Source organism: Lissotriton vulgaris, chromosome 4_1 (genome assembly GCF_964263255.1).
Source record: "Lissotriton vulgaris chromosome 4_1, aLisVul1.2, whole genome shotgun sequence".
NCBI lineage: Eukaryota > Metazoa > Chordata > Amphibia > Caudata > Salamandridae > Lissotriton > Lissotriton vulgaris.
The window spans coordinates 2,076,817,635-2,076,830,582 of record NC_141691.1 but is presented as its reverse complement, the minus strand read 5'-3'; the positions used below and the strand labels follow the sequence as shown (position 1 = coordinate 2,076,830,582).

Below are 12,948 nucleotides of genomic sequence, written 5' to 3'. Positions count from 1 at the left end.
GGAGTAGTCTGATGGCAAAGCTGTTGAATTGGAACATGGGGGAGAGGGGTCAAATCTGGACCCTGGCATAAGATCGAAAAGCATGCGATTTGAGGTTAATCACTTAATAGCTTCAGCATGTGATAAGAAGTTGTATCATTCTAAATTTAAATCCTATTTATTGAAGCGCACCAGCTTGCTCCCAAGCGAGAATCACACTAAATAAAGACCAGCGCCTACATACATCCGGGAGGGACGCACTGGAGTTTCAGCAAGGTTTAGAGATAACTCACTGTTGTCCTTTTGAAGGGAAAATCATTATGTTTTTTCCTTATGAAAACTTTTTTGCCTCATACCGTGATCCATCTCCAGGGTGCACCCTTCACCTTAGATTGTATTGTACTGTATTGTAGTTGCATTTATATAGCGCTTACTATCCTTGACAAGGCACTGGAGCACACTGCTCCAGGCACCCAAGGTTTAGTGGTTAATCCAGTGGTTGTTGGTTATTGGGATACATCTTGTGCTCTCAAGAAAACCATTCCATGCATTTACTCCAGTTTCTTTGAGGAAGAGTAAATTATATGGGGTTTGTCGTGATCATTTGGGAAGTGGATCTACTATGCGAGTTCATGGAGCTGATTTGTGGGATTAGTGCATGAGAGAGATTAGGAATTATTAGTTTGCAGGTATGACTTTCAAAGCAGAGGTGATTTCGTTGAAAATTTGGTAGAAAATGAGGACATTCACAGAAATGCAATAGTAAAGATTAAGTCAAACATGCTTGTGACGTAAAGTAGGCTGTGCTCAGAGAGAAGAGACATGCAGAATATGAAAAATAAGGAGATAGTCAGTCCAATGAAAGGGAGAGGGGAGTTTTTCATGTAGTTTTGGGAATACAGAGGAGGCTTTTTGAGAAGCCATGCAATCGAAGAATGAAAAAACTGTAGAAAGAAACACCATTATTTGTATGTGAGATAGTGGAGTAAGAAAGAGTGGTGCTCAAGGCGCTGTACATCCCAACCAGCCCTGGGCCCTGTTAACAACGCATGCTTTGTGTCGGGTTTATGTTACTTTTCTAATTCAAACCCAAATTTGTTCAGGTGGAATTTACAATCCAACGCTAATCGCGATATGAGTTGAATTGTAACCCAAAGTAACAAAAAGTTATGCTTTGCCCTGCCTGGCATTATTTTGCGTCAAGGGGGTGTTCTATGGCTGGTGCACAGGTGTTACTATGCTATCACCCATGGGTTTTGACATAAATCCATATCTACAAAACATGGTAAACAGTGATTTGGGCTAAAATGCTCTGCCTCCTCAATGCAAGTGTACCGGGATGAAATATTTTCATTTCTCCTTGTTTTTCCCCCTTTGCGCGTTGCTGCATGGTTCAGCACACAAAGTAGGACAAGTCTCAAAGCATAATTTTTCTATTGAAAGGGACCCTTTTCTGCACAAAGACTGTGCTTCAGACAACGCATACATTCTAGCACTGTGGAGCAAGGGTCCCTGTGTTGGTGCATGTCTGCCTAAAGTCTGCTACCAGCACTGCGAGGCAGCAGAGTAGCGCCACATCATAGTATTTCATTGACACAATGCACGCAGCAACTCAAGTTGAACACTTCTGTGTAAATCTGGACCCCGTGTCTCCGAAGCGGGCACTGCAGGCAGCAATCACTGATCCTCATTATCGATTTCAGGAAAATGCATTTTGCACACGGGTCCTAATTGGTCCTATGCCAGGAATTTTTATGTGGGCAAAGAATAAACAGATTAAAATGAAGCATTGCTCCTGTTAATGCCCTCAGCAGTGGTGACATTTGTGAAAAGGACACCAGACTGTGACAGTAACAAATATTGATCACCGTAACCAGGGGTCAGATTGGTTGAACGGGTGTGTTGGCGGGTATCTGTGATCAAACCTAAGCTGAACCAATCAGTGCCAAGGTGTGCCCAGTAGCAATCTGAGTTGTACTCAGTTTTCCCTCTGAGTGGTAAGTGGAGCCCGGGGGTGACACTGACCGGGCGAGATGTTCTCCGTCATGATGGTCACGTAGCTGTCGCGGTCGCTGCGGTTCTGCTCGTGGTAGAAGCCCAGGGAATGGGTCAGCTCATGCTGGATGGTTCCTTTCGACAGACATCCCCCGGGAAGAGATACCTCCTGAGTGCCTCCAGTCTTCCCGATGTATGACCAGCACCTACGCGAGAAGATGGACCAGGGAGACCCATAGATTACTGCAATGGCAAATTTAGAGAAAGAATATTACAATTTTACTACATACAAGGGATCTGCCTGTGAGTCTCCTCTCTGACTGTGGCTATCTGCAAGGGATGAGGGGTTCTAGGAAAAGACAATGTGCAGTCTAGGTTGTGATGAAAGATCTTGCATCCAAAGGAAAGCTGTGCCATCCTGCACAAGTCTGTTTCATTTCTGGTCTGCCCTGTAATATTTTCTCCCAGTGGACTCCAAATCAGTCTGCGCTGTAGCCCTTCGGAATCGGTCTTCAGACTCAATCTCAAAACCTTTCCATATAATATCTTCTCTTTTGGTTGTGTAATCTTACAGTTTTCCCCTCATTATTATGAGCTTTCTGCTAGTGCCATGGACAGATCCCTGGAGGTAGCTGTGGGCTCTATAAATGCCATGAATTGAATTGAATTTGTGAGTATTGTCTGCCTGTGGGGACAGATCTATCAGCTGCCCATGGGTAATTCGGCTCAGTCCCCAATAACTGGGATCCATATTCCAACGCAGTCAGTGTTCTGGTTGCGTGTGGCATGATGCATGTGTGGCGCAGCTGTGAAAGCATATACATTGAGAGTGGTGTCCTAAAATCATGAGTCCCTTCTGGATGTGTTTATATTTTGTGTACTTGTTTCCGCCTCTGGAATCTTTGCATTAAGACTTCATGGATCTATGGGTGGGACTAGAATATAAAGCACATCTCTTTTTTGCTAGGCCCAACATTTTTGTCCAGCCAAAGGCTCTGAGACCCCCAAATGCCTTGTGTTGTGATAGGCATCGAATAGAGAGAATTGGCCAATCAAACATCAGACATTTCAAAGTCAGGCTGGTGCACTGTAGCACTTTGTCTGGCATGTTTGCTCCTCTGAACAGGAGGATTATATACACCACCCTTTTGAAAGCGTGAAGCCGTAGCAGAGAACAGCATCATATCTGCCCATGGAAAGTCTATCACGGAGAGTCTTCTGACCATGGAAAGTCTTTCACTGAGAGTCCACTGCCCATGGAAAGTCTATCATTGAGAGTCCACTGCCCATGGATAGCCTTTCACTGAGAGTCCACTGCCCATAGAAAGCCTCTCACTGAGAGTCCACTGCCCATGGAAAGTCTATCATTGAGAGTCCTCTGCCCATGGAAAGCCTTTCACTGAGAGTCCACTGCCCATAGAAAGCCTCTCACTGAGAGTCCACTGCCCATGGAAAGTCTATCATTGAGAATCCTCTGCCCATGGAAAGTCTATCATTGAGTGCCCACTGCCCATGGAAAGCCTTTCACTGAGAGTCCATTGCCCATGGAAAGTCTATCACGGAGAGTCCACTGCCCATGGAAAGTCTATCATTGAGTGCCCACTGCCCATGGAAAGCCTTTCACTGAGAGTCCATTGCCCATGGAAAGTCTATCATTGAGTGCCCACTGCCCATGGAAAGCCTTTCACTGAGAGTCCACTGCCCATGGAAAGTCTATCATTGAGTGCCCACTGCCCATGGAAAGCCTTTCACTGAGAGTCCATTGCCCATGGAAAGTCTATCACGGAGAGTCTTCTGCCCATGGAAAGTCTATCATTGAGAGTCCACTGCCCATGGAAAGTCTATCACTGAGAGTCTACTGCCCATGGAAAGTCTATCATTGAGTGCCCACTGCCCATGGAAAGTCTATCACGGAGAGTCCACTGCCCATGGAAAGTCTTTCACCGAGAGTCCACTGCCCATGGAAAGCCTTTCACTGAGAGTCCATTGCCCATGGACAGTCTATCACGGAGAGTCCTCTGCCCATGGAAAGTCTATCATTGGGAGTCCATTGCCCATGGAAAGTCTATCATTGAGAGTCTTCTGCCCATGGAAAGTCTATCATTGAGAGTCCATTGCCCATGGAAAGTCTATCACGGAGAGTCCACTGCCCATGGAAAGTCTATCATTGAGAGTCCATTGCCCATGGAAAGTCTTTAACTGAGAGTCCTCTGCCCATGGAAAGTCTTTCACTGAGAGTCCACTGCCCATGGAAAGTCTATCATTGAGAGTCCACTGCCCATGGAAAGACTTTCACTGAGAGTCCACTGCCCATGGAAAGTCTATTATTGAGAGTCCACTGCCCATGGAAAGTGTATCATTGAGAGTCCATTGCCCATGGAAAGTCTATCATTAAGAGTCCACTGCCCATGGAAAGTCTTTCATTGAGAGTCCATTGCCCATGGAAAGCCTTTCACTGAGAGTCCACTGCCCATGGAAAGTCTATCATTGAGAGTCCATTGCCCATGGAAAGTCTATCATTGAGAGTCCATTGCCCATGGAAAGTCTTTCATTGAGAGTCCATTGCCCATGGAAAGTCTATCATTGAGAGTCCACTGCCCATGGAAAGTCTTTCACTGAGAGTCCATTGCCCATGGAAAGTCTTTCATTTAGAGTCCACTGCCCATGGAAAGCCTTTCACTGAGAGTCCACTGCCCATGGAAAGTCTATCATTGAGAGTCCATTGCCCATGGAAAGTCTATCATTGAGAGTCCATTGCCCATGGAAAGTCTATCATTGAGAGTCCATTGCCCATGGAAAGCCTTTCACTGAGAGTCCACTGCCCATGGAAAGTCTATCATTGAGAGTCCACTGCCCATGGAAAGCCTTTCACTGAGAGTCCATTGCCCATGGAAAGTCTATAATTGAGAGTCCACTGCCCATGGAAAGTCTATCATTGAGAGTCCACTGCCCATGGAAAGCCTTTCACTGAGAGTCCATTGCCCATGGAAAGTCTATAATTGAGAGTCCATTGCCCATGGAAAGTCTTTCATTGAGAGTCTATTGCCCATGGAAAGTATATCATTGAGAGTCCACTGCCCATGGAAAGTCTATCATTGAGAGTCCATTGCCCATGGAAAGTCTTTAACTGAGAGTCCTCTGCCCATGGAAAGTCTTTCACTGAGAGTCCACTTCCCATGGAAAGTCTATCATTGAGAGTCCACTGCCCATGGAAAGACTTTCACTGAGAGTCCACTGCCCATGGAAAGTCTATTATTGAGAGTCCACTGCCCATGGAAAGTGTATCATTGAGAGTCCATTGCCCATGGAAAGTCTATCATTGAGAGTCCACTGCCCCTGGAAAGCCTTTCACTGAGAGTCCACTGCCCATGGAAAGTCTATCATTGAGAGTCCATTGCCCATGGAAAGTCTATTATTGAGAGTCCACTGCCCATGGAAAGTGTATCATTGAGAGTCCACTGCCCATGGAAAGCCTTTCACTGAGAGTCCTCTGCCCATGGAAAGTCTTTCACGGAGAGTCCATTGCCCATGGAAAGTCTATCATTGAGAGTCCATTGCCCATGGAAAGTCTTTCATTGAGAGTCCATTGCCCATGGAAAGTATATCATTGAGAGTCCACTGCCCATGGAAAGTCTATCATTGAGAGTCTACTGCCCATGGAAAGTCTTTCACTGAGAGTCTTCGGCCCATGGAAAGTCTATCATTGAGAGTCCATTGCCCATGGAAAGTCTTTAACTGAGAGTCCTCTGCCCATGGAAAGTCTTTCACTGAGAGTCCACTGCCCATGGAAAGTCTATCATTGAGAGTCCACTGCCCATGGAAAGTCTATCATTGAGAGTCCACTGCCCATGGAAAGACTTTCACTGAGAGTCCACTGCCCATGGAAAGTCTATCATTGAGAGTCCACTGCCCATGGAAAGTCTATCATTGAGAGTCCATTGCCCATGGAAAGTCTATCATTGAGAGTCCGCTGCCCATGGAAAGTCTTTCACTGAGAGTCCATTGCCCATGGAAAGTCTATAATTGAGAGTCAACTGCCCATGGAAAGTCTATCATTGAGAGTCCACTGCCCATGGAAAGCCTTTCACTGAGAGTCCACTGCCCATGGAAAGTCTATCATTGAATGTCCATTGCCCATGGAAAGTCTTTCACTGAGAGTCTTCTGCCCATGGAAAGTCTATTATTGAGAGTCCACTGTCCATGGAAAGTCTTTAACTGAGAGTCCTCTGCCCATGGAAAGTCTTTCACTGAGAGTCCACTGCCCATGGAAAGTCTATCATTGAGAGTCCACTGCCCATGGAAAGACTTTCACTGAGAGTCCACTGCCCATGGAAAGTCTATCATTGAGAGTCCACTGCCCATGGAAAGTCTATCATTGAGAGTCCATTGCCCATGGAAAGTCTATCATTGAGAGTCCACTGCCCATGGAAAGTCTTTCACTGAGAGTCCATTGCCCATGGAAAGTCTATCATTGAGAGTCCATTGCCCATGGAAAGTCTATCATTGAGAGTCCACTGCCCATGGAAAGCCTTTCACTGAGAGTCCATTGCCCATGGAAAGTCTATAATTGAGAGTCCATTGCCCATGGCAAGTCTATCATTGAGAGTCCATTGCCCATGGAAAGTCTATCATTGAGAGTCCATTGCCCATGGAAAGCCTTTCACTGAGAGTCCATTGCCCATGGAAAGTCTATAATTGAGAGTCCATTGCCCATGGAAAGTCTATCATTGAGAGCCCATTGCCCATGGAAAGTCTATCACGGAGAGTCCACTGCCAATGGAAAGTCTATCATTGAGAGCCCACTTCCCATGGAAAGTCTTTCACTTAAATTCTACTGCCAATAGAGTGGGGTCTCCCACTGATAGTTTTCATTCCTTGAGGGTCATATCTCAGTAGAGGGTCTATCACTAATGCTCCACTGACCACGGACAGTCCTTTGATGAGCGCTCACACCCCATAGAGGACCATCTCTCACTGAGAACCCACAGCCCAGGAACGGTCTATCATTTAAAATCCACCTCGCATGTGGGGTCTTTCACTGTGAGCCCGCACCACAAACAGGGTCATCATGGACAGTCTTGGACCCATGGAGGGTCTCACACGTACAGAACCTTTGGGGATACCTCAGTGAGAGCCCACAGGACATGGATGGTCATTCCCTGGGGCAACAAAAACCATAGATGGTCACTGCGTGGTAGTCAGCAGTTCAGTGATAATCAGTAACTGAGGGCTTGCAGGCGACGCAAGGTCATTGCTCATTAAGGGTTTTGTACCACATTATCAAGTTGTTTTTTATATTGACCTAAAACGATAAAGAGTTTAGACATATTATTCTAAACTAAACATCTAAGGTCAGTCCTTGGGTGTCCTGTGCTCTTACCCATCGTCAGGCAGGGTCTGGAGGTAATGAGTCTATCTGATTGACCCCTCTCTGGTGTGATGCTGAATGTAGGGTCAGTCCTTAGGGTGTCCTGTGCTCTCACCCATCGTCAGGCAGGGTCTGGAGGTAATGAGTCTATCTGATGGAGCCCTCTCTGGTGTGATGCTGAATGTAGGGTCAGACCTTAGGGTGTCCTGTGCTCTCACCCATCGTCAGGCAGGGTCTGGAGGTAATGAGTCTATCTGATGGAGCCCTCTCTGGTGTGATGGTGAGCGTAGGGTCAGTCCTTGGGTGTCCTGTGCTCTTACCCAGTATCAGGAACGATCTGCAGGTAATCTGGTTCTGCCGTGTGGGCCACAAAGCGGATGCAGGTCATTGTTGCAAACTCACTCATTGCATCTGTAATGGCAGCCACATTTTCAGCACCTGAGGGACAGCAGAGGAAAGGAGAGGATGACATAAGGGGAAGCAGCCTGGAAAGGTTTCATTTCAATTCAAGGTTGGGCCTTGGCATAAAAGTGAACTCACTGTAAGTGGGGCTGAGGGTGTAGGGCACAGGGACAGTCCCATCGCTGGATTTAGGCCAGAAGCAGCTGTTGTCTGGACATTTGAGGGCACTGCGGCCTGGGCGGATGGCAATGTCCCCTTCGTGGATCAGCTGTGAGCTGCCTACAACAGTAAAACACAGAGAGAGAAGTCAGGGTCTGTCATGAGTAGGAAAGAACAAGAGCACACGGAAGAGAAGGAAGCTGATTGTAAACCTAAAGGGCAATCTCAAGAAAGAAAATGCAAGAACCACTCGTGGCGGAGGTAGAGGCGGCCATTTTGGGTCAAAAACCAAAACCGTAGCCTAAGCACCTAGGGCCTGATTCACAGAACTAACTTGAGACAAAATCCTAAACGTACTTACATTTTGGTATTCACAGACGGCACTTACTCATTTTGGTATTCACAGAAGGCACTTACTCATTTTGGTATTAACAGAAGGCACTTACTCATTTTGGTATTCACAGAGGCACTTACTCAAAATGAGTAAAGGGTAGTAAGTTTAGGATTTTGTCTTCAGTTAGTTCTGTGAATCGGGCCCCTACTTACGAAAACGAATTACCCTAAGGACTAAATAGACCTCAGCACACAGCCATGCACAGTGAGTGATTGCAGCTGTTGATATTTACTGGGAATGGTTTCCTGCCTCTTCCATTCCTATAGTGTTGTCATCTTGTCATTGCAGGAGTGATTTATGGCACCACTTAAAGCATTTTACTCACTTGCCATAATAACATTGAGAATATTAAGACAGAAAAATCAGATTAACAGCTGAGATGGGTAACTGCCTTCTAAGCGCTTTATGTCTTCTGTCAGCAAACACCAGCTGTGATGTCACACATGTTGTCAAGGGCAGCCCTTTCACCCGGTCCCCACCATGTAATTCTTCGTCCACACATTTGTATTATGTCTTTACATCTAAATGAGGCCTCAGGGTCATGTATGATAAAGTCTAGCGCCCAGAAACCCGAGCTTTACTCTTACCTTGGTTCTCATTGGTGATGATCTCGAAGATGTCTGGTATCAGGGCCTCCTCTGCATGCCGGGTGTCTGAAAGAAAAGGCACATTCCCAGCTTCACATCAGCTGCTCGCGCACAGGAATAGATGGATTCATAAAGCAATTACAGAAGGTGAAACATTCACTGGGTCCAAATGTGCATCAGTGTCAATGCATAAACTGTCTATTTCTGCCAACTCGCAAAAGGGGTCATGCCCAGAGTGGGCGGAGGTTTGAGAAATGCTACGACTCCAGCTCTCTCCACGCACTCAACCAAGGATGCAACAACTGCCAGCTCTAGATGCTGAGCAGGTCCCAAGGCCCGTTTTCCTGCCAACACTGCTGCAAACCTTCATCTACCTTCATCCACCTCCTGATGCAGACAGCCGCCGCAAACCCACCGGACATAAATGTATACATACCCCTGAGCTGCATCCTACACAGGCATGCTCCCTTCAAAGACATGCAGTAGATGTTTAGGACCTCCTCAACACCCTCTCACCCGACGTTGCCTTCCTCACAGAGACCTGGACTGATGCCAGCTCTGCTCCTGACATCGCAACTGCCATCCCAAACAGGTACAAGATCCAGTGGAAAGACCACTCCAACTGCCCTGGAGGAGGCCTCGCCATCGTTCACAAAAGCTCCCTCCGATTGACAACCTCCATCTTGAACGACGCTTCGCCCCCCATGGAACACATCCATTTCCAGATCCAGCCCAACCCCAGAATGACTCTCCAAGGGACACTCGCCTACAGACCACCCGGAAGCCGCTCCCTGTTCACCAACACCATCACAGACTACATTGCGTTCCACTCACTTGCCTCCACAGACTAGGTACTGCTCTGAGACCTGAATTTCCACCTAGACAACCCCAGCGACTCCAATTCCACCACCCTCCTAGGGAACCGTGCCAACATTGGACTGAAGCAACTCATCTCTTCCCCCACCCACACGGTGGGACACATCCATGACCCCATATTAGACAGGAGAAACAACATTCCCTTCAGTCACACCACAGCACCTCTCTAGATGGACCACCACTGCATCCACTTCTCCTTCTCAAAACCCACCGCACACAAGCCTATGCCATGCCTCCCAGGCAGAATCTGGAGCAAGATCACCAAAGAGCACCTCACCGCCGCCCTCAACCGCACTCCTCCCCCTACCACTACAGACGTCAACACTGCAGCCAACGACCTCCACCAATGGATCGCTGACTGCACCAACATGCTCGCCTCCCTCCAGAACTCCAACAGATGACTCAACACGAAAGCCACCACGTTCACCACGGACCTCCGAAAATCCAAGCACTCATGCTGATGACTGGAGAAAGCATGAAGAAACAGCAAAACCCCAGAAGCATGCACTGCCTACAGGGAAATCACCACGGCACGCCACCAGCTCAACCGATCTACGGAGACTTAATTCAGGATAGAATCCTCTCCAAATCCCACAACTCCAACTAACTGTTCACCATCATGCAAGAATTCACCAGACTACCCAGCGAAACCACCGATGTCCCTCCCCCCATGACCTCTTCAACAAACTCAGCTCTTTCTTCCACCACAAGGCCAGGACGCTTTAATACAACTTCAACAACCAAGACCAAGTCACCGACCCATGACCATCCACCATCTATGCCACCCAGCAGACCCTCCTCACCTGGACCCTTGTCATCACTGAAGACACCGCAAAGACTATGAAGAGCATCCACTCCGGAGCACTCACTGAACCCTACCCTGACAATCAACTGCACCCTCGAAACAGTCTTGTTCCCGGACGCCTGGAAAAGTGCCAAAGTCAAAACCCTCCTCAAGAAGCTCTCCGCAGACCCGACGGACCTCAAGAACTACGGGCCCATCTCTCTCCTCCTCTTAGCCGCCAAAGTCATCGAGAAAATCATCAACACCCAGCAAATAACATCCTTGACTCATCCCAATCTAGATTCAGCAGCAACCACAACACCAAGACTGCTCTCCTAGCCGTCACTGACGACATCCGCACCCTGCTTGGTCAAGGCCACTCTGCAGCCCTCATTCTACTAGACCTCTCAGCAGCCTTCAACACCATCTTCCACCTCACACTAGTCACCCGACTCCATGACGTTGGCATACAGGGAACTGCCTTAGACTGGATTTTGCTCTTTCCTCTCTGGCAGAACGCAAAGAATAAGACTCCCGCCCTTCCTCTCCGAACCCACAAAGATCAGATGTGGAGTACCCCAAGGATCCTCCATCAGCCCCATGCTCTTCAACATCTACATGGCCCCCCTTGCAAGCATCGTCCGAAAACAGGGACTAAGCATAGTATCCTACACCGACATTACGCAGCTCATCCTCTCCCTCACAAAGGAACCCAGCATCACCAGGCACAGTTTCCGTGAAGGACTGAAGGACGTTGCATCCTAGACGAGCAGCAGCTGCCTGAAGCTCAACTCGGAGAAAACAGAGGTTCTTATCCTCAGATCCACCACCCAGTATGGGACGACATCTGGTGGCTCCCTTTCCTCAGAAACCCCCCACTCCCTCTGATAACGCCCGCAACCTCTGCATCATACTCAACTCCTCATTCACCATGAACCAACAGATCAACGCTGTGTCCTCCACATTCTTCAACACCCTCTACATACTTTACAAGACCTTCAAATGGACCCCCCCACTCCAGGAAGACCGTCACCCACTCACTCTTTACCAGCAGGCTGGACTGTGGAAACGCCTTGTACGCCGGAATCAACAAATCACTCCTTTGCAAACTCCAGACCGTCCAGAAGGCCGTAGCCAGACTTGCCCTTGGCATTTCACGACACTACCACATCACCCAGGACCTTTTCGACCTCCACTGGCTCCTCATCGAAAAGAGAGTTACCTTCAAGCTGCTCACTTATGCCTACAAAGCCCTCCAAAGCACTGGACCCCAACACCTCAACAGAAGAATCTCCTTCCACTTCCCCAAGAGAAACCTTCGCTCCAACAACCTAGCCCTTGCCAACATCCACCGCATCCAGAGAGCTAGAACGGGGGAAGATTCTTCTCCTACATCACAGCCAAGACCTGGGGCGAACTCCCCCTCATCATCAAACGGAGCCCTACACTGCAAGCCTTCAGAAAAGACCTCAAGACCTGTCTCTTCGGATGACCTCAGAGCTGTCCAAATCCCCCCTCCCCAACGCCTTGAGACCCTCACGGGTGAGTAGTGTGCTCTATAAATCCCTGATTGATTAATTGACATTCTAAATCCTTTCCCAAACACCGGTTCCAAATACGCAATGGACGGTCCGATCAATAAAGCGCTCCTTTTCTGTCTAACGCCAATGGTGCATAGGGGTTTGCTTCTCTGTGGATGTTTTTCTTATTCTCATGTCTGGTCTTGGCAACTTCATTTGTGCATGTAGTCAGTGGTGTGACTGCTCCTCCTTTCATCCTCACACCTTGTGACTCATAGCAGCACTATGTTCATGCACAAGGCGCACAGGCACACTTTGCTCATCGTTCAGGTCCGCACATCTTACTCTCTATCCCTTTGCAAATACACAAAATCCGATTTAAAGGGATTAGGTAGATAGTACTCGATGCAGCCACCACCTGCGCCCAGAGTACAGCGCTTCGTTGCATACATGCGCTATGCTCAAGTTCAAAGGTATCACGACTAAAAATGTACTTACGATTTTTCTCCAGTTCATAGAAAATCTGCAAAAGAGAAAAGTGATATTTTAATCACTCAGTGTAAGTATAAGGATATTAGAACTTTGGGAAACCCAAAGCCATGTTTTAAAAGATGACATAAGATGTACTTTGGGCTATATGTCAAAATATGGAAAGAACAAACCTCGACCTGCAATGGTATGGGCTGCAGGGCATCACCTGGCACAGTATCATCAAGGTAAGAGTATATTGGGGAGTGGGGATTTACTGTTCCCATGCCTCCTTGTTGACTCTTCTTGTCGATACTGGGCAGCTGATATCTTGCGGTCAATATTGTTGCGATCGATAATGAAGCGTCCATATGGTGGTTAAACACTGTGGCTCGGGGCATGGCTGGCCCCTTGTT

The 12,948-nt window shown here is 47.7% G+C and overlaps 1 protein-coding gene across 1 annotated transcript in view; it reads right to left on the bottom strand.

Moving 5' to 3' along the window:
- The window catches only part of LOC147725056 (embryonic protein UVS.2-like), an 80,925-nt gene that overhangs the window by 43,975 nt on the left and 24,002 nt on the right, over nucleotides 1-12,948 (bottom strand). Inside the window, exons 2-6 of the mRNA XM_086918153.1 lie at nucleotides 12,563-12,587; nucleotides 8,885-8,950; nucleotides 7,883-8,023; nucleotides 7,663-7,780; nucleotides 2,005-2,180 (exon numbers count right to left, since the gene is read on the bottom strand). Coding sequence (XP_086774279.1) covers nucleotides 2,005-2,180; nucleotides 7,663-7,780; nucleotides 7,883-8,023; nucleotides 8,885-8,950; nucleotides 12,563-12,587 — 526 coding nt within the window. The remainder of the gene's footprint in view (nucleotides 1-2,004; nucleotides 2,181-7,662; nucleotides 7,781-7,882; nucleotides 8,024-8,884; nucleotides 8,951-12,562; nucleotides 12,588-12,948) is intronic.